Source organism: Pelmatolapia mariae, linkage group LG18 (assembly GCF_036321145.2).
Source record: "Pelmatolapia mariae isolate MD_Pm_ZW linkage group LG18, Pm_UMD_F_2, whole genome shotgun sequence".
Lineage (NCBI taxonomy): Eukaryota > Metazoa > Chordata > Actinopteri > Cichliformes > Cichlidae > Pelmatolapia > Pelmatolapia mariae.
Genome location: NC_086243.1, coordinates 24410872 through 24430717, shown reverse-complemented (window position 1 = coordinate 24430717; position 19846 = coordinate 24410872). Strand labels below are relative to the sequence as shown.

At 38.4% G+C, this 19846-nt stretch overlaps 1 protein-coding gene across 2 annotated transcripts in view; it reads left to right on the top strand.

Moving 5' to 3' along the window:
- Positions 1 to 17784, top strand: part of LOC134616588 (retinal-specific phospholipid-transporting ATPase ABCA4-like) — a 49356-nt gene extending 31572 nt beyond the window's left edge. Inside the window, exons 28-51 of one of the 2 annotated variants that reach the window (XM_063461470.1) lie at positions 210 to 264; positions 553 to 612; positions 3458 to 3618; positions 3884 to 4008; positions 4105 to 4203; positions 5133 to 5414; positions 5644 to 5676; positions 5812 to 5917; positions 6008 to 6082; positions 6369 to 6538; positions 8266 to 8443; positions 8566 to 8681; positions 8878 to 9025; positions 11600 to 11723; positions 12495 to 12624; positions 12765 to 12885; positions 13574 to 13636; positions 13915 to 14021; positions 14719 to 14860; positions 15148 to 15282; positions 15575 to 15678; positions 15880 to 15972; positions 16131 to 16380; positions 16864 to 17784. In XM_063461470.1, the coding sequence (XP_063317540.1) occupies positions 210 to 264; positions 553 to 612; positions 3458 to 3618; positions 3884 to 4008; positions 4105 to 4203; positions 5133 to 5414; positions 5644 to 5676; positions 5812 to 5917; positions 6008 to 6082; positions 6369 to 6538; positions 8266 to 8443; positions 8566 to 8681; positions 8878 to 9025; positions 11600 to 11723; positions 12495 to 12624; positions 12765 to 12885; positions 13574 to 13636; positions 13915 to 14021; positions 14719 to 14860; positions 15148 to 15282; positions 15575 to 15678; positions 15880 to 15972; positions 16131 to 16380; positions 16864 to 16980 (2994 nt within the window). In that variant the 3' untranslated portion in view covers positions 16981 to 17784. The remainder of the gene's footprint in view (positions 1 to 209; positions 265 to 552; positions 613 to 3457; positions 3619 to 3883; positions 4009 to 4104; positions 4204 to 5132; positions 5415 to 5643; positions 5677 to 5811; positions 5918 to 6007; positions 6083 to 6368; positions 6539 to 8265; positions 8444 to 8565; positions 8682 to 8877; positions 9026 to 11599; positions 11724 to 12494; positions 12625 to 12764; positions 12886 to 13573; positions 13637 to 13914; positions 14022 to 14718; positions 14861 to 15147; positions 15283 to 15574; positions 15679 to 15879; positions 15973 to 16130; positions 16381 to 16863) is intronic. The other variant, XM_063461471.1, reaches the window with a different exon arrangement.
- The last annotated feature ends 2062 nt before the right edge of the window (positions 17785 to 19846 follow it).

Genomic DNA, 19846 nt, shown 5'->3' with positions numbered 1-19846 from the left:
TAATGTCTTTATTAGGCTTGGATCCTGCATCTCTTTCTTCTTTTCTCTTTTCTGCTGTTGCTTTCTACCTGCACACAGTTCTAGTGATTTGTCAGTTAAAAATTAAAAAAGAAAAAAGGGTACAATATATTCAGAACATAAAGGATGAACTTATACTAAATGAATGAAAAGTTTTGAAAGTTAAGGAAGTTCTTTTTCTCTCTCTGCAGATATTCATAAAGGTCACTGCAGACGGAGAAGCTGCGAATAATGCCACCACTCCTGGTAAATACCACCACTGATATTCTCCATGGCCTTTTGCTGGAATTGAATTTCTGACCCTTTGCCCAGTCTCTCTAACGTGTTGTTAATCCATTTGCCTCACACCTGTTTTTATTAGGCTGTTAGTGTTGCATATCCTCGAAGTAGATTATACAACTGTGACTATAAAAGCAGCCAAAGTACTTGTTTAGATTTCACGTGTGGTGTGGTGCTTCATTTGTCTTTTTTTAACCCTCTAGTTTGTGTGTATATGTGTGTGTTTTTTGTTTCACTTATGTGTCCTACCTCTAGAACAGTGGATGTTACAAGGGAGAAAAAATGGCAGCAAAGTTGGCATAGAGGGAGATGAAGGTCAGAGCGTTAAGAACCATTAGACTGAACTCTGGCAATATAAATGCTGTTTTTTGTCACTGGACCTGGGCCAATCAGATCTTTTTTTTTCTTTCATCGATTAAATATTTTATTCCTAACTTTTTATGTGGGAGTTTTCACATAAGGACAGTTATTTATAACACTCTGAAAGGCATTTATCCCAACCAGGGAAGCAAGTACCCCAGGGAGTACCTTTCCAGTAGCTAGGGGTACTATAACCATTAATTAAAGAAGTGACCTCAAAAAGTTAGGTAATGGGTAAGCAGTAAAAATAACAGCCAAAGGGAATGCATACATGATTAAAATGTAAAAGTGACTGGGTACTTTAGTCAACACTGAAAATTTCATACATATTATCTATGAATTGAATTCATAGACCCAGAAAGATATCTGGATCCATTTCAGTTTATGATATTTTCTTGAGAACAGCAGTTTTTCTTTTTCCAAGTGCACATATATGTTGGAGTAGAAGTCTAGTTCTTCTAGCAAACAGACAAACCAAACTAATTACATGACCTCTTTGGCAGGTGTAGAAAAATTGTAAAGTGTAGAAATAAATTCTACATGGGTTAGATGAGGTTTTCAGAGATAATTATATACCCATTTCCATTTATATTTGATATTTACATGTTTACATATTTGAATCTTTATGTATGCACTTTCAAAGCAATAATATTTATGTGTTGAATCTATCTAGCTGGTTTTCCCGCATTTATCTGAGGATAGGAATTCCTGGCTTCTGATTGGTTAGTGAAGTCACAGGGGGTCCGAACAAGGAAGTTGTGCGACGAGTGAACATGCTGCTAAGAAAGCTTACATCCATCTCCATCTTACTGTTTATAATAGCTCAGAGAGATTCAGAACCACACAGCGATCCCTTCGGTTTCAAAAGTATGGCTAACTAAACTATTAATAAATAGTATGGCTAATTCATAGACTGCGGATTAACAACTACAAGCCTTAGTTGAGGAAGAGATGAAACATGCTAAAATTACTAATCAAAGTATGGCTAACAGTTTTTTTAAACAACAATATTTGGACATGGAAAGATAAAAGCTTGTACAAAAGTTGGAATTGTTTCCTGAGAGTACAGAATAATGTTAGTTATTGATTTACAAGAAAATTAGTCTAAAACAGCAAAATAGTAGACAGAATGTTGAACTAGTATCCTAGTAGCTATGGACGGGGGATACAAGTAACTGATTATAATGAGAGACATAATAAATTCAAAGCAGATTAGAAACATTATAAAATCAATTCACCTGAATATGAAATGAAAAATGTTGTTGATAAAGGGTTTTAGTCCATCTGACATGATAACCCTGAGGTAAATCAAATTAGAAAATGATGAAAACTGTTATACACTGCTGTGAAATTTTTTTGTCCCCTGTTCTGATTTCTTATTTTACTGCATATTTGTCACAGTTAAATATTTCAGACCACTGAACAATTTGAATATAAAGACAACCCAATTAAATATGAAATGCAGTTTTTAAATGATGATTTTATGTATTAAGGGAAATAAACTATCCAAACCTACCTAGCCCTGTGTGAAAAAATAATTGCCCCCTGACCTAATAACTGTTTGTGTCACCCTTGGCAGCACGAACTGCATTCAAGTGTTTGCAATAACTGGCAATGAGTCTTTCACATCACTGTGGAGGAATTTTGGCCTGGACGCTGTTGCAGAACTGTTTGAATTCAGCTCATTGGAATGGTTTTGAGCATCAACTTTAAGATTATGCAAAGAATCTCAATCAAATTTACATAGAATACCTTTATTTTTATTACCTGAACCATTCAATGATGGATTTGCTGGTGCTCTTTTGGATCGTTGTCCTGCTGCACAACCAACATGTGCTTCAACCTCAGGGGACAAACTGATGGCCATACAGTCTACTTGAGCATTTTCTTGTAGAGAGCATAATTCGTGGTTTCATCAATTATGGCAGGTCATCCAAGTCCTGAAGTAGCAAAGCCGCCATGAAAACCCTCAAAAAAGTTCAGCTTTTGTCTGGTCTGTCCACAGACAAAACGCTTGGAGATCATCAAGATATTTTTTGGTGTTAGATCAGCCTTTTTGTTCTTTTTTGGTCAGCAGTGGTTTTCACGCTGCAGCTTTTCAGTAGATGCCATTTTTGCCCATTCTCGTTCTTATTGTTAAATCATGAACTCTGAAACAAGTGAGGCCCGAAGTTCTTGCAATTACTTTGGTAGGCTGGCCACTCCTGGGAAAGTGCACCACAGTTCACTCAATTTGCACATAATGGTGCTCACTGTGGTTCACTGGAGTCCCAGTTGTGTTGTTTTTTAAAATCTTTCAACCCACTTCACTTTGTCAAGTGTATTCTTGATTCAACAAGAAATCAACAATTGATTATTATTTACTCTTTGTCTGATATTAAAATTAGTTTGATGATTTGAAACATCTAAGTGTGACAAGTATGCAAAAAAGCACTATTCAAGCTCAGAACATGTTTTCTGTGACCATTTAAATCCTTTTGTGTTAAGCCTCACTTAGTTTGAATGGCCCAGGTACAGGCTGCCTTAGTTAGAATTTAGTGTCTGTTTTTGCTGCTTATATGCTCTTTTCTATTTATAGTGCTGCATCAGATTCATATATTTACTCGCATTCATGCATTTGTGGTGTTCAGAAAATATAGTCATAATCCTCAGAATACTTTAGATGCCTTGCTCAGTGGATTTTAGCAGTAACACTCATTCACAGCCTGTTCCCACATGTAGATTATGCTGTTCATCTAAAATGCTTTGTTTTCTGTAGATATGGTTTTAGTGCTGCTTACTGTTTTCTTGCTGAACACAGAACATAATGGAGTGAACCCCACCAACCAGTCATCAGACAGCAGTGCAGGAAAGGGCTCCAGGCAGGTGAAAGGTGGATTTCTGATCCTGAAACAGTTCCATGCTCTGCTGGTAAAGAGGTTCCACCATGCCACACGAAGCCAGAAAGACTTTTTGGCACAGGTACAGGATCTCATAAACATGGGAATGACGTGATGAGTGAAATGGCTTTGTGGTTGCATTGTGTGGAGCATATAAACTGAATAGACTGGTGTGAGTTTCTTGAGAGACCCATTTGAATGAATTTGACGGTTTTAACAGATACAATATGTTTATTGAGAACATTTGTTGAGCCAAATTTGTTTGGATGTATCTGCAAAACTGTCCGCTTATTTTGCAAAACATTTTCTAAACTGTTGTTATTATGCTTGTGACTGTCTGATTCCAGATCGTCCTTCCTGCCAGTTTTGTCTTGATAGCACTGATCTTCACCATGATTGTCCCTCCTTTTGGAGAGTATCCCAGTCTCGCTCTGAGCCCCTGGATGTACGGACAGCAGTTCACCTTCTTCAGGTGTGAAGGCTTTAGATAAATCTTTCAGTTACATGTTGGATGGAATTTTTTCTCCAATTTAATTTTCTTCTTTGTATTTTTTCATCACTGTATTAGCAATGAGAGGCCATATGATCCCAAAATGAAACACTTTATAGAGCGCTTGCTAAAGCCACCAGGCCTGGGCACGCGATGCATGGAAGGAGAACCCCTAGGGTGAGCATTATGACTAGAGATAACAACACTCCTTCTGCTACATCTTAGAGCACTGATGCCTATTTTCTTAGGGCTCATACCATGCCAGGAAACGATATAGTCAAACAAACATCTTTATACTGTATCCATATGGATACAAAAAAAAAACAAAACAAAAAAAAACATATGTATTTTTTTAATAGAAGCAAATCTGCAGAATCTGTATCTGGAATAACATTAAACTCATTTAAAAAAATATTCAAATTTGTTGTCAAATATTTTAATTTTAAGATTCATACTTCCATTTTGACTTATTAATCCAGAAGACTCAAAATCATAACAGTCAGCTCCAAGAAGTTTGGAAGGAAAAAAAAAAGCAAAAGCAGTAAGAACAGAACTTTTTTTTTTCAGTACAATGACAAGTAGCATTATACAGGGGAGTCCCGAATAAAGGTGGGAGGTAGTGACTAGACCACTCAATCTCTAGATGCTGCTGGCGTTGAAATAGAGTGAGCAGATGGCTGATGGAGACTTAGGATGAGACTCCAAGGACAGTCTGAATGAGCTGGGTGTGGGGAGGAGGAGGGATGAAAGGCACAGTGAGATATTACAATGAATTCGAAAAGCAGGAAAGGTTTGGAGAGCATAAGTAAAGTGGACAAGAGCTGCAAAATTAAAATTTAGAATTTTGACAAAAATTAAATAATGAAGAATTTAGGGCAGCAAAAAAAAAACCCTTATTGAACTCTTGCTTAAACTTCATTTAAATTATTTATTGGAGAACTGCAAAAAGCAAAAAAAGCTTCATTAAAAAAGAATAATCCAATGGCTGAATTATATACAGTGGATGGTTAAAACTACAACTAAGTATATACAGTACATAGATAGTAGCTTTACCACATGAGTGATTTTACCTTTGCAGTTTAATTTCTTCACTCCTCTCCCTCCAGAGTTCCCTGCAGTAACAGGACCCCAGAGTGGGAGTATCCTGATGTCTCCCCAGCGGTTAGCAACATCTTACAAAGTCCTGCATGGAACCAGAGAAACCCATCACCTTCCTGCCAGTGCAGCACAAGTAACAAACTGACCATGATGCCCATCTGTCCAGATGGTGCAGGAGGTCTGCCCCCTCGCCAGCGACTGGAGCCAACGGGAGACACAATGCTGGATCTGACTGACAGGAACATCTCTGACTACTTGGTCAAAACCTACCCCAGCCTTATTAGAACTAGGTGAGTTTGAATGTAGATGTAAGCTGTACTCAAAAGGTAAAACCAGGTGGATTTAAAGAAGAAATACAAGTGTGTTAAAAACCCTCACAGAGCTGGAAAATATGTCCTAAAGGAAATTAAAAGGAGAAAAGGTTTAAGGCAAAAGAAAAAACAAAGAGCTGAAAAAGAAAGGCAAATAGCAAATAGTAATGATCATTCTCCTTAATGAAAACTACATTTCTTTTCACAGTTTGAAGAGCAAGTACTGGGTGAATGAACAAAGGTAACGATTTTATTTCTTTGTTTAATGTTTTTTTCCCCCATTTTTGTTTTGTCGTTTGTTACAACGATACAGCAATGTGTTAAAGACATGCTGATGTGAGGAACTGTGATGTGAGTGGATATCTTCTGTCCTCAGATATGGAGGTTTGTCAGTTGGAGGGCAACTCCCCATCCTGGATGTGGACCCTAAAGACATCCGGAACGTTTTTCATCAGCTGGGACGGATGCTCAACATCACTGGGGTGATTATTCTTGTGTTATGATTTACAGATCGAGTATGCAAGTTTGAAATAAGTCAATAAAAATTAATAATAATGAACTGCTGTCTGCAGGGTTACTATAGCAGACTTGCCCTGAGGGACATTGGCACTTTCTTACGATATATGGAAAGTGAATTCAATATAAAGGTAGGTGTGCAGCTTGATAGAAGAGTGGGTTTTTCCACAAATAGCAGAGTGGCAGAAATTACTGTAAACGCAAGCAGTTTGACAGTCTAATACTTTGATTCTGTTTTACAAAGCTTTCACTTTCTGATTGTCTGTCATGTCATTGATTGATTCCTGTAAGTTAGTTTAAATGTTTTCCACTTGTAAATTTATTCTGAAGACTACATTTGCAGATGCTCTATGTTGTATAACAGGCTGATCAAACAGTTGCGAGATGTGTTCAATTAGTTCTGTTCTTCTCTGCCAGGTGTGGTATAATAACAAAGGCTGGCACGCCATGGTGGCCTTCATCAATGTGGCTAATAATGCTATTCTGCGAGCCTTCCTACCCACAAATGCCAACCCTGTAGAGTTCGGGATCACTGCCATCAACCACCCACTAAACCTCACTAAAGAGCAGCTTTCTGAAGTCACTGTGTGAGTAATAACTGTAGTTTTTTTTTTTTTTTTTTTTTTTAGCTGTGTTTAAATGCATGTGTTTGTGTAGTCTGTAAATCAACCATAGACTGTATAAAAGATGGACATAGGTAGAAATCTGTGGGAAGTGCCTTAAACCTATGATCTTTTCTAATGATCCACAAAGTGAAATGCAAAAAGAAGACTGATTGCCTATATATGACTAGCACATACAGCATATTATTATACATACCATATTTAATGACCCCCGCTTTTCACTTGATTTACTACTTCCTAGTGACTATAAACATTTTCCTGGTGGCTTTACTGTCTCAGTTTCTTATTTATCAAATTTCATTTTCATTTTATAAATTATGATGCCATTTAATTTAGTCACATTAGTGTAAATTGGACGTTAAATCAGGATGTGATTAGGAACAGGCTCCGTCAAATTCACGTCTTACTCATCACGTCTTGTTTCAGCATGGTGAAAGCCAACATGCTCAAGTCCATATTTTCAGAATAGGACTTCAAAAACCACACATGATTTTAAATCCACCTTCTCCGTATAGTCTTTGAAGTCCACTGCAAAAATGCATTTGTACAGACCAGGATTTTATTTTGTTCTATCATTTTGGGACCTGTTTCTCTTATTATGAAAAGAAACTGAACAATCAGAACCTAAAGGCGCAAGTTACTGTCTGTGTTTCTAATGTTAAGCTGTGAAGTATCACATTATTTGGATTTAGCTTAATATACATGGGCTGTCTTTTCGGTAGGCTTAACATATCTAGTAAGTTCAAGTACTGGGCAAAGGTTTCAAGCCACCTTTCATTTCTTTGTATTTTGTTTCCAATGAGCCAGAATTTCTTTTAAAAGTGATCTTGAGCACTACATTCTGAAGCTTTCTGAAGGCCTTTGAAAGATTTTCTTTTTCAGTCATTTTCAATTCAGCTAACTGATCATTTTCAGAGGAATATATTTTTTAACCACTTAACACTGACTTATGAAACATTAAATCATAAAAAATGCACCTTATTCAAGGGATGAAGGAATATTGTTGTGTTTACACATAACAGACAAATTGGCAAAGAACCAATTTTAAGTTGCATCTTTTAGCACTTTGTTACTAGCAGCCTGTCACAAAAACACATCATTTTTTCCCATTTCTTTAGTTCAATCTGTAAAAATGCCAAAGAAAACAGAGTTTGACAGACATGAAAACATATTGTTGCACCAATAAGTTAAATCCCAATGATCTGTTAGCTGAAATCACAGCATGTCTCACATGATGTGCAGTGTGTCTAAAAAAAAGAAGAGAAAACTGGACAAGTGGAGGACAGAAGAAGAAGTGGCAAGTCTATAAAACTGTCTACAACAGATGAATAGTATGTGATAATTATGTCCTTAAGAGTTATGAAAAAATCCAGCAAAGACCTGACACAGGACCAAAGAGACACATCTGGCCTATCTGTCTGATCCAATAAATTGTTGTACCTATTTCCCATTTTTATTTATATTTTCTAAAAGATAAAGAAATGGGGTGTGGCTCAAGAGTTTGGCACAGTACTGTAAAGATATATTTATGGCCCAAAATTGCTTTTATTTTTAATTATCTCATTATTAATTCTGAGAAAACCTAAAGCCTCAAACCATTTGTGAATTAGCATGGATTCAGCATTGTTTTTAGTCTCTTAATAACAAACCCCCGAATATACAGAACTGACTTCATCTGCTTCCTCCATCAGGCTGACCACTTCAGTCGATGCCGTGGTGGCAATCTGTGTTATTTTCGCCATGTCCTTCATCCCTGCTAGCTTCGTCCTCTACCTCATACAGGAGCGCGTGACCAAAGCCAAGCACCTGCAGTTCGTTAGTGGGGTCAGCCCTGTAGTTTACTGGGTGACCAACTTCTTTTGGGACATGGTAAGTGAAGCTAGAATGGCTTCAGTGAAATATAACAACTCTATATTAATATATCCTATATCAGAGTTATTTTTTATAATATTGGATTTCTGTCTTCTTACTCACTCTTCATGTTTATCTAGGTGAACTACACTCTCAGCTCTGCAATGGTAGTTGGCATTTTCATGGCTTTTGACAAAAAGTGTTACACATCACCATCCAACCTGCCAGCACTAATAGCACTCCTTTTGCTGTATGGGTAAGCTGTTGTTTAATTTAATTTGGTTCAGTTTTGTTGTGCTGTTGCTATGGTATAACAATAACTGAATAGCTAAATAATTGACAAAAAGTTAAAAGAAAAGTTAAAAGTAAAAGTAAAAACAAAGAAGAAAATATTTTTAATTGAGAATTTTTAAAAATATGTTGGTTTTTGTCTTTTAATCTCTTGCCTTTAGGTGGTCAGTGACACCCATGATGTATCCCTTGTCCTACATATTCAACATCCCGAGTACAGCGTATGTGTCTCTGTCCTGCATCAACCTGTTTATAGGCATCAACAGCAGTGCCATCACTTTCATCCTGGAGCTGTTTGAAAACAATCGGGTATGTACTGATTAAAAATCATGTAGCCTTCTAACATTTCACTGCACTTAATGCTTATTTGAATTAATCATTACATCTTACATTATGTTTTGCATTTGCACAGTTATACTCACATTCCAGTTCAGCTTCACCAGTAACTACAGGGCAACATTTTCAGTGCTATTACTTTTGGAATGAAGCAGCCCATGCTGTTTGCCACAGCTGAATCGCATACATTTATAAAACATCACAAATGTTTTACAATAGTGAGAGAACATTTGAAAGCAAAGAATATAATTTTTGTGAAATAAACTGAATAATTCATGAAAAGTTAATAGATGGTGGTTTGATGAAGTAGCAAAACAGGATTCTGAATGAAGATAGGAAACAGGACAAGACCTGTAAAGTCTAGACACTGGAGGATGAGTTGGACGAAACGGCAGGTGATGGTTTGACTGGGGATCAAAGACTGAGGTGATTTGAGTTTGAAAATTGGAAGTAAGATTGGATCAGAATTCTTCAGTGGGAAAGGAGATAAATAGAAGAGCAAGAACAGACCCACACATGAATGCAGAAAGACATGAGAACACAAATGTTCCTTATTAAACTCACACAAAAGCTTTTTCATAAAACAATACAGTGATAAAACTGTCACCAAACAGTATTTTGTAACAGTGACTGTTTATATTCTAAAATATTATAATATAGCAATATTATGGTGTCATAATATCTATTATATAATATTATTATATGTATTGTAATATTACTGAGTGAATATTATTGTTATTTTATTCTTGCTCCCTGATGGCTGAATGACTAAAATATATTTTTAACCATATTTTTTGAATACATGGCTGCTCCCAAAGGATTTGAACACATGGCAGCTGATGTTTACCAGCAGGGACAGAATGATCAGAATTGGGATTAGTGTCAGGGGAGTGCTGTTGGAGAGTATATGGCTTTTTAGCACAATAGCAGGAAAGCACGGGTGTTACTCATGACATTAGGTGCAGATCTATACTAAGTCAGGACAATGTGACAGTTAGCTGCCACGCAGAGCACTAGAAGCCTTACACTGAAGCAGTTAAGTGGAATTGTCTTTTATAAAACAGCTATATAGTAGGTGCTTACACAAAAGCTGATCAATTGTTTGGCACAGCTGGGGAAGCATGAGGGAAGTTAAGCTGCTGGTCTGCAGGGCAGGGGATAACTAATAACTGCAGGGCTTTTAGACTCCTGATTGACAGTTTGGTGTGAACATGTAAGTTGACCACAACAACTGCCAACACCTATGCTGGCAAGTGGAAAATAAAGGAAAAAGAGAAGCAGAAGGAAACTGAAGTTGGAGGGAAAGGGCACATATGTGCAGATGTGCTCTCATCGTGACAGGTGACTGCCTGCTCAAAAAAAATGGAGATTGTCCTTCCCTCCAGATGGTTCTGTCCAGTGCACATCTGTACACAGCTTCTCATGACATACGAATCATCAGAGAACCTGAAGGTCAAATGGGCTATATTTTTGTTGCCTGATATTTCCAAGGATTTCAGAGACTTTGTGCATTTCTATGGTGAAAAAACTGTTTGCTTTCTACATGAATACGTTTAAAACCCATTAAAAAATTGCTATATTTTAGACTTATCTGTGTAGGCAAAGCAAGACATAAAAATGATCACTGGAAAGAAAGAGGTTTTATTTCAGCTGAAAGAAAGTATCGCTTTCTTAGTTTCTAGAGTCTTGTTCTTTGGGAGAAAAATAGGAAACAGCTGAGGAAGGCTGTTCTTATATGAAATGTGCAATTAACATAAGAAAAGACATCTGCTCCAGTGTCAAGCATGACTGGGTGGTGGGTCTACTTTGAAGAAAATTTCAGCAACTTTTTAAAGTTTAACAAGGAGAAACTATGTTTAGACCAATTTGATTTGGGAGCCCCTGGTTATGTCTCCCAAGTTAAATTGGTCCAGGCGCAGACCTAGCAATTAGAAAGACAGAAAAAAGAAACAAATGAACCTCACCTGGACTATGGATACCAGAACCTCGGCCTGGAAGAGTGGCAGCCAGACCTTAGCTTGTGGACCTTATTGGGCCTTCTTTGTACCCCATCTGTGGATTCCACTGTTGAGAAGTGCACTTGAAACCAGGATAGATGATCGATTTTGTAATCATCAATCACTGGCTGTATGTTGTGTGAACTCGGGTGAAAAGAGGGTGAAATGTCAGCTGATTATCACTTATATGAGGTGTTTTGGGAGGAGAACCTAGAATAGACACAGGACATGCTAGAGAGATGTCTCTTGGCTAGCTTGAAAAGCTGGAGGAGATGACTGAGGAGAGGGAGGCCTGGACAGTTCTGCCTAGACTACTGACCCTATGACCTGGATAAGTGGATGAATATATCTTAGGTCCTCAACTTTCCCTCAAAACCAAAGTAGAATATTTGCATTTCCTGGTCATTTATATGAGCTGTTCATTCTTAGAACATCTGATGCATTTCAAAACACTTTAGAGAAGATGTTGCAATTATGTGATATATTTTTATATTTAGATGTCTGAGGTAACTTAAACTCAATGTGTATATGTGTGTTTTTGTGTGGCCAGTCTTTGCTTGTGTTCAATGAGGGGCTGAAGAAAGTCCTGCTGGTGTTCCCTCACTTCTGCCTGGGACGGGGGCTGATAGACATGGCCATGAACCAGGCTGTTACTGATGTCTATGCCCGCTTTGGTATGTACTGTGTACCTATCCATCATTTTAGCTGATAAAATTCCATACTGTGTGATTTGTGAAAATATTCAAGCAAATTTTTACAAAATTGCTAACTTGGGTTCTCGTAGTTTCTAGTAGTTTGTACTCTTAATACCACACTGTAGTGTCATGGCTGGGGTAGCAGTCGTGTGGTGTTGAGAAGGAGGACCCAAGATGCAGGCATAGACTGTGATGCGAGTGACAAAGTGGCAAAAACAGGAAGAGCAGAATGGGGAGTTAACAAAACCTAAACTGGGGAAAACTAAAGAACTAACCTGAAACCATAAGAACGCGGAGTGATGAACCGGGCAGAGGGACACAGAGAAAACACAGAGTTACACAGACGACGTGACCACAGGAGGGAAGCACAGCTGACCCTAATTCACATAATGACAAGAAGACACAAGCTGAACACAGTGAAGTCACACATGGATCTACAAAGTAAAACAGGAAGTATACACTGACGGAACAAAGAACATGAAACTGACTGGGAGCATAAACCGTAACCAAAGAACTGAAACATCCAACCCCAAATACATAATCAGAATACCCCAAAACATGAGATAATAATAATAATAACAATAACAACAACAACAAAAGGCTGGGTCACCGACCCAGGATGATGACGTGTAGATCTTTTAGGCTAGATTAAGCGTAGTGTTGTACCATCTGTACTGTCTATGCATAAAGTACCCTTTCACTCACTGAAAATTGTAGCAAATTTTGAGTTTGGACCTCGTCTGTTTCCAGGTGAAGATTACACATTGGACCCTTTCCGATGGGACTTTGTGGGAAAAAATATTGCTTTCATGGCAGTGGAAGGCTTTGTTTATTTTATTCTTAATCTTCTGATCCAGTACAGATTCTTCCTGGACCACTGGTAAGAACACAGCTAAAAGCACACTAGCTTAAAATTTTAAATAAACAACAGTAACTTAACCATAGGGTTAGAATTTAGAGCAGAGGAGCTCTTTTGCACTAGAAGCTTCAGTGCTGATGATTTTTTTCCAAACCTCCCAGGTTGTCAGACTACAAGCAGAGTCCTGCACAAGATGAGGATGATGATGTCGCAGCAGAGAGGCAGAGGATTTACGATGGAGGGAGCAAGGCTGACATTCTGCAGATCAGGGACCTCTCTAAGGTATACATTTTAATCAAACGACTAATTTCATATTTATTGTGATATTTCATTGCGCATTTTGGATTATAAGACTGTATGAAATAGAAGTTTCAAGGTTTCTTCCAGGCCAGTTTTGTTTAATTCATTTTCAGTTTCAGAATTTAATTTATTTCCAGACATCCTTTCATTTGTATTCACATCAGCATCCAGTTAAATGAAAAATTAAAAAAAGAGGGGAAGGCACTAAAGGTTAGTATTCGTGGGAACATTCAAAAAACTCCAGTGGGATAAGTACTGAATATAGAAAAGGTCGCCACACATTGGAATTACAGCTCCCTTTAATTTCATTAGCAATGTTTCTACCAGCTACAGGTCTCATCATGCAAGTACCTGAAAAAGAAATAAAAGTTGTGAAATTCAGATTATAATGCAAAACAGCCCACAAATAAGATAAGTAAATCCCTTTATGGAGACGGAGCAGGAAAGAAGCTGGGAGTGTTTTTGTTTGTGTCTCAAGTATTGCGAGAGTGCTTTCCTGATACCAGAATCATAGAACTTTTCTTAATAAATACTGGATAGCAAACTTAATGCAATGCTAAACATGAATTTAAATATTTTCCAAAAAAATCCACCACCTTTTTTAAATATAATTTCTTATTGTTCGAGCAGCACTACACAACTTAAATGTCTCCCTGCCTTCTCTGCACAGACGTATGTGGGCAGGAAGAGGGCAGCTGTGGACCGGATTTGTGTGGGAGTCCCTGCAGGAGAGGTAAAGTCACTGAGGACATTTATATTGAGACCTACTACTCTTTTCTATTTGCTGTTAGTTTTCTCTTTCTGCATCTCTTCAAATAAACTGACAAACTGATATGGCATTAGAGCATTACAGCGGCATGGTAATATGCCTCGCAATGTGCAGTTCTATATTTATCTCTTCTAGTTAGTCTAATCAAGCTTGATCGAATATGATGGAATATGAGTTTCATTCTATATAAATGGGAGTTTATTTAAGTGCATTCATAAGCCTGTTTGCGTTTTTCCTGTTAGTGCTTTGGTCTCTTGGGAGTAAATGGAGCTGGGAAGACGACAACCTTCAAAATGCTGACTGGTGACACTGATGTCACCTCTGGAGAGGCTTCTGTGGCTGGTTACAGGTACATAAAGTTTATTCAAAAAACATGGTCCCTGGATAATAGAACACAAAATCTGTTCAGGCCTGCATCGAATGGAATTCATTAGAAAAAGGGAAAAACTTTGCTCTTGGTTTATCCTGCACACAGTTCCAGATGGGTGAAAACCAGAAACAGTTCACTGAATAAGACAGTTTGAATACGGGAAGGTCAACCTGACATTACCTGTGTGTTAACACCATCAGACTATTAAACTCATCACTGCGATACTCTGATTTGGAAAAAAAATGCAGCCTAGGAGGGCTTGAATAACAATTAGACTTCAAAGTCTAAATTCTCATTTTGTCAAGGAGTTTCATGCCAGTTATTTGAAAATTCACAGTTTTCCCCTCAGAATACCTTCTCAGTTAAGTGGAAAATGTCTTTGAACAAAAATCTAGGGATTCAAAGAGTGTGAAGCACCGATGTGTCAAATGATAGTAATTATTGTCTGACAAATATGGGCATTAAATTAAATACACTTGACAAGAAGATTAGGTAAGCAATGTTTTAGTCCCTTTCTATTGAGAGGAATCAGCTTCTGAGCTTCTTCGGATAGCTTTCTTAAATAATCATTATAGATCTGTCCCTTCTGGAATTGATTGATGTTTTGTTATTCCTACCATGTTAGGTGCTCCGTCAGCCCACTGCACTGAATTGCATTGTTTGTCCTATTTTGTAGCATCTTGACAGAGATTCTGGATGTGCACCAGAACATGGGCTACTGCCCTCAGTTTGATGCCATCGATGAGCTTCTTACTGGCAGAGAACATCTCTACCTTTACGCTCGTCTCAGAGGGGTGCCCGAGTCAGAGATCCCCAGAGTGAGTTGGACTCCAGCTGCTTTACATATCGAACAGGCTAAGGATGTTTTTCACTCGGCTAATCCAGTGACACTTTAGTTCAGCAAAGCAGTAGAAATCTGCTTTGTTCATAATGGTTTTGTTCTCTTTTTTTTTTAAATATTTGCCCATTCTTCTTTTCTGTACTAATTTTGCTCATGCATTTTATATTTTATGAAATGCTATCTTAATAGGTGGGTTGTCCATTATAAAAGATCACTGCTTTGGATTCAAGTAGCCACTAAAGATGAATCTTTTGCCCCATCTAGGTTGCAGAGTGGGGCATTCAGAAGCTGGGTCTGTCAGAATATGCAGGCCGTTGTGCGGGGACTTACAGTGGAGGCAACAAACGCAAACTCTCCACAGCTATCGCAATGATTGGTTGCCCGGCCCTGGTGCTGCTGGTGAGTTAGCCAGTGACGAAAAGCTCATGAGCCCATTGTTTGGGTTTTTAAATTTTTATGCAGGGATTTATCAATGAAATGCTCTATGAATCCAGATGGGAAGCCATATGGGTTCAGTCAAGCCTGGCCTCGAATGTTTTATACACTGGCAAGCAACTGTGCAGATCAGTTCAAATTGGCATAAATCTGAGATCTTTGCCATATGCTGATAAAGAAAAGGTTTTGGTCTCTGTTTGCATGGAATTATGTGCTCAGAGATTCAAGTTGGCTGTTTCTGGCTCTGTGCGTTTAGGACGAACCCACGACAGGGATGGATCCCCACTCTCGACGCTTCCTGTGGAATGCCATCATGAGTGTGATTCGGGATGGCAGGGCCGTGGTGCTAACATCACACAGGTTCGCCTAATAATGAAATTAAAATCCTCTGGACACATTTGCTGCACCAGCTGACCAAACGGTTAACTGTTGATGAACTCATGGCTACATTTGCATTCACTTGATTTTGCCACAGAGGTCCATGAAATGATGATGTATTGCTCATAAACATGAAACAGCAGCAGTAAAAATAAAGATGGATTATTGTTGTTTTTTTTCCAGCATGGAGGAGTGTGAGGCTCTGTGCACTCGACTGGCCATCATGGTCAATGGAACCTTCAAGTGTCTGGGTACCATTCAGCATCTCAAATACAAGTAAGACATATTTTGACTGTTACTATTTAAATATATAAGTGGTCATTTAGTCACAGTGGCAATTTCTAGCTAATATCAACCAATAAAGTCACATACTAATGATAAGAGCACATAAGGAAACATGTTGAATGTTTTGATACTGTGTTTCCTTCATTTAGATTTGGTGATGGCTACGTGGTCACGATGAAAATCAAGCCAGCTAAAGCAGGCTTGTCCCCAGAGCTGGAGCCTGTCGAGAGCTTTATGGAGACCAGTTTCCCTGGCTGCGTTCAGCGGGAGAAGCACTACAACACGCTGCAGTACGAGATCGCCTCATCCTCCCTAGCGAGGATATTTCAGCTGGTGGTGGCCAATAAAGACAGGCTCAGCATCGAAGACTACTCTGTTTCCCAGACAACACTGGATCAGGTTTGGATGACATACAACAATGAGAAATGACACTGTGTTAATAAAATGTAAGGCTACTTGTCCCATGACCAGGAGGCAATAACTGTCAGTTTCCTCCAGACATAATAACACGCTGCATTCATAGATGAAAATATTCAATCTTTAGGTTCCAATTTTTGTCATTTATAAAGAGTACATAAATAACTAAACATATTATGCATGTAATGGAGTTTTATCACGAACAGCTAGAGCTTCTCTTATGAAAACATATTTCATATAATACCATGGTTTATTTAAACATCATCTGTGTATACACATCTTCCCCTCCATAGGAGAGATTATAGTTGTTGATAAATATATTCATAATCTGCTAATAACTGCTGTTGTAAGCCTGACATTTAAATATCACTTATGTATTGCTGGATATAAATAAATTCTGATTCAATCCTATGCATTATAATTTATCACTTGCAGTAAAATGTTGGCGCACTTTCGGTTTTTCAGGTGTTTGTCAACTTTGCTAAGCAACAGGCTGGAGAGGACGAGGAGTTAACGTTACACAGACGAACGGCAGGTGGAAGAAAAGACATCAAGATCTCACCGGTGAAGAGGAAAACATGAAAAAGTCATACAAATGTAGAGGTGTTACTCTGCAGGGCAGTAATATACTGTAAAGTCACACACACCGAAATTCAACAACAACTTTAAATGTTTTGCTAGCTAGCTGGGGTTTTTTTTAGAGTAGAGGTGAATGTGACCAGCTCCCTGCCAAACTGACCCGTGGAAGAGTTCGCTTCTCGAGCTACAGTCAAACTTGACAAGCTCTTGGCTGCAAGTGGAGATTCATCTTACATAACTTTTAAAAATCAATAATGTCTGACACATTGCTTTGACTTGACACTTTCTGAATTACTTTAAACATCAAGCTAAACAAAAGATTCTTCTGGAAATTGAGTTTTTTCTGCGTAGACTGACTGGCTTGTATAAAAGTGTACATATTGTATGTTTAATGAATACACTAACAAATACCCTGTTAAGCGTTATTTTTATTGTCTATTATAATGAACAACTGTCACTTTTATATATAATATTTAAATGAAGACTCATGCAATGTATTGTTGAACTGTCTAAATGCAAAACATGTTTACGATTGCTTCTGTTCTTGTCAGTATTTTTTGTTGTAATTTTATTACTTTTTTCTGCTGTCTTTTACATCTACGTGCTGCTTTGTCTCCTCGTGTCAGTACAAAATAGCACAATGTTTTCCTCTTGGAAAAAAAAGTATAAAGAAGCATAGCAAGGCTGAAGAGGAAATCTATTTTGCAACTGACATCTGTTTAACATGCTTTCCACATGCTCTGTGCAGTCCCTTCTAGCTGATATGCACTTCCATCAGTCACAAATAAAGGAGTTTCATGAGCTATATATGAAGTGTGGTGTAATGTAAATGTGAAGTGCTGTATTTCCTATTAAATATTTCAGCCTTCCCGTGCTTCTTTCAAAGCTCCTTGGTGTTATGGTGGGATGCTCAAAAAGAGGAACTGAAAGGCTTTTCACATTGCTGACCTACAGTGACTCCACTGACCTCCATTCTAAAGCTAAAGAAGCAACTACACAGATCAGTTGAGTCAGTGGCTATGAGACAGCTTTACATCGGGGGCCAAGGCGACACTGTGCTGAGTGGCTTGTCACAACCTGGATTTATCTGACACATAGTCCAATTACTGTTCTCCTTCAGCGAGTGGTGGTGTCATTGCCTCAGGCCGCCCACAAGTCTGAATTCCATTGGCTACCTCAAAGAAACAGAAGGATGATGGCACTGTGCAATTTCAAGGCTGCTAATGAATTCTCTGGTGGGGATCTGATGCTCACTCTCTGCCCATATGGTCATCTGGATGAGGCTGATGAGCATGAGTAGCACGCTGTGGGAGAGCAAACAAGTCATGCATCAACAGTGCATCCGGAAAGTATTCGCAGCACTTCACTTGTTCCACATCATGTTACAGCCTTATTCCAAAATGGATTCAATTCATTTTTCACTTCAAAATTCTACATACAATAGCCAATAATGACAAAGTGGGGAAAAAAAAGTTTGCTTGAAATTCTTGCAAATACAGTACGATGGTTAGTACTGTTTCCTCACAGTAAGAAGATCCTGGGTTCAAATCCACCATCTGGTCAGGGCCTTTGTGTGTGGAGTTTGCAGAGTCTCCCCATGTTTGCAGTCTAAAGACATGCACCTAGTGGGGTTAGGTTAATTGGTGATTATAAATTGTCCATAGGTGTGGATGCGAGTGCAAATGTCTCTGTGTTAGCGCTGCAGCAGACTGGCAACCTGTCCACGGCGTACTCTGCCTTTCACCCTATGGTAGCTGAGATCTGCTCCAGCCCCCCTGCAACCCTGAATGGATGTATGGATGGATATTACAAATAAAAGACAAAATGACAAATGATCATCTGTCAGATGTTCCTACAACCTGACTGGAGTACACCTGTGGGAAATTCAGGTGACTTGACAAGATTTAGAAAAGCACATATCTGTCGACATAAGATAGTTCGCAGTGCATGTCAAAGCACAAACCAGGCCATGAAGTTCAATCCTGTCTACAGACAATTGTCTGTACATCAGAGACAAGATTATATTGAGGTACAGATCTGCAGAAGATCATCATCTTTACATGGAACCAAATTTTGGAACCACCAGGACTCTTCCCAGAACTAAGGCTGAGCGACTGGGGTTGAAGGCCCTTAGTTAGGCTCAAGGCAAAGACGAATGTAGCAATATACAGATATATTCTTGATGAAACTGCAGAGCGCTCAGGACCTTGAACTGGGACAAAGGTTCATCTTCAAACAGGACAATGACTCTAAGCACCCAGCCAAGATAACAAAGGAGTAACTTCGGCACGACTCTCTGGACAGATCTGATAATGGCTGTGTACTAAAGCCACCCATCAAACTTGATGGAGTTCATGAGGTTCTGTAAAGAAGAATGGGAGAAAATGCCCCAAAATAGGAATGCCAAGCTCGTAGCATCACACTCAAAAAGACTTGAGGCAGTAATTGCTGCCAAAGGTGCTTCAAGAAAGTACTGAGCAAAGGCTGTGAATACTTATGTACATGTTACATTTTACTTCTTTATGTCTATACTTATAGATATCTATTACTTACATAGGAATAGTAGTGGTAGAATAGTTAAATGTATGTCTTGCATATTTCCACAACCATATCCATAATCACATACCGTGTATGCCACCGTTGTATATAGTGTATTATCTTACTTATTTTATATTTGTTTGTATTTTTTGTATTTTCCTTCTGCTATCAGTACCTGAGCTGAGGTAACGTAAGAATTTTCCCACCGTGGGATCAATAAAGTCTTATCTTATCTTATGTTTTACAAATTTGTAGAGAATTTCAAGCTAAAATGTTTTCACTTTGTCATGGTGAGGTATTGTGTGTAGACTTTCAAGGTTAAAAAAAAAGA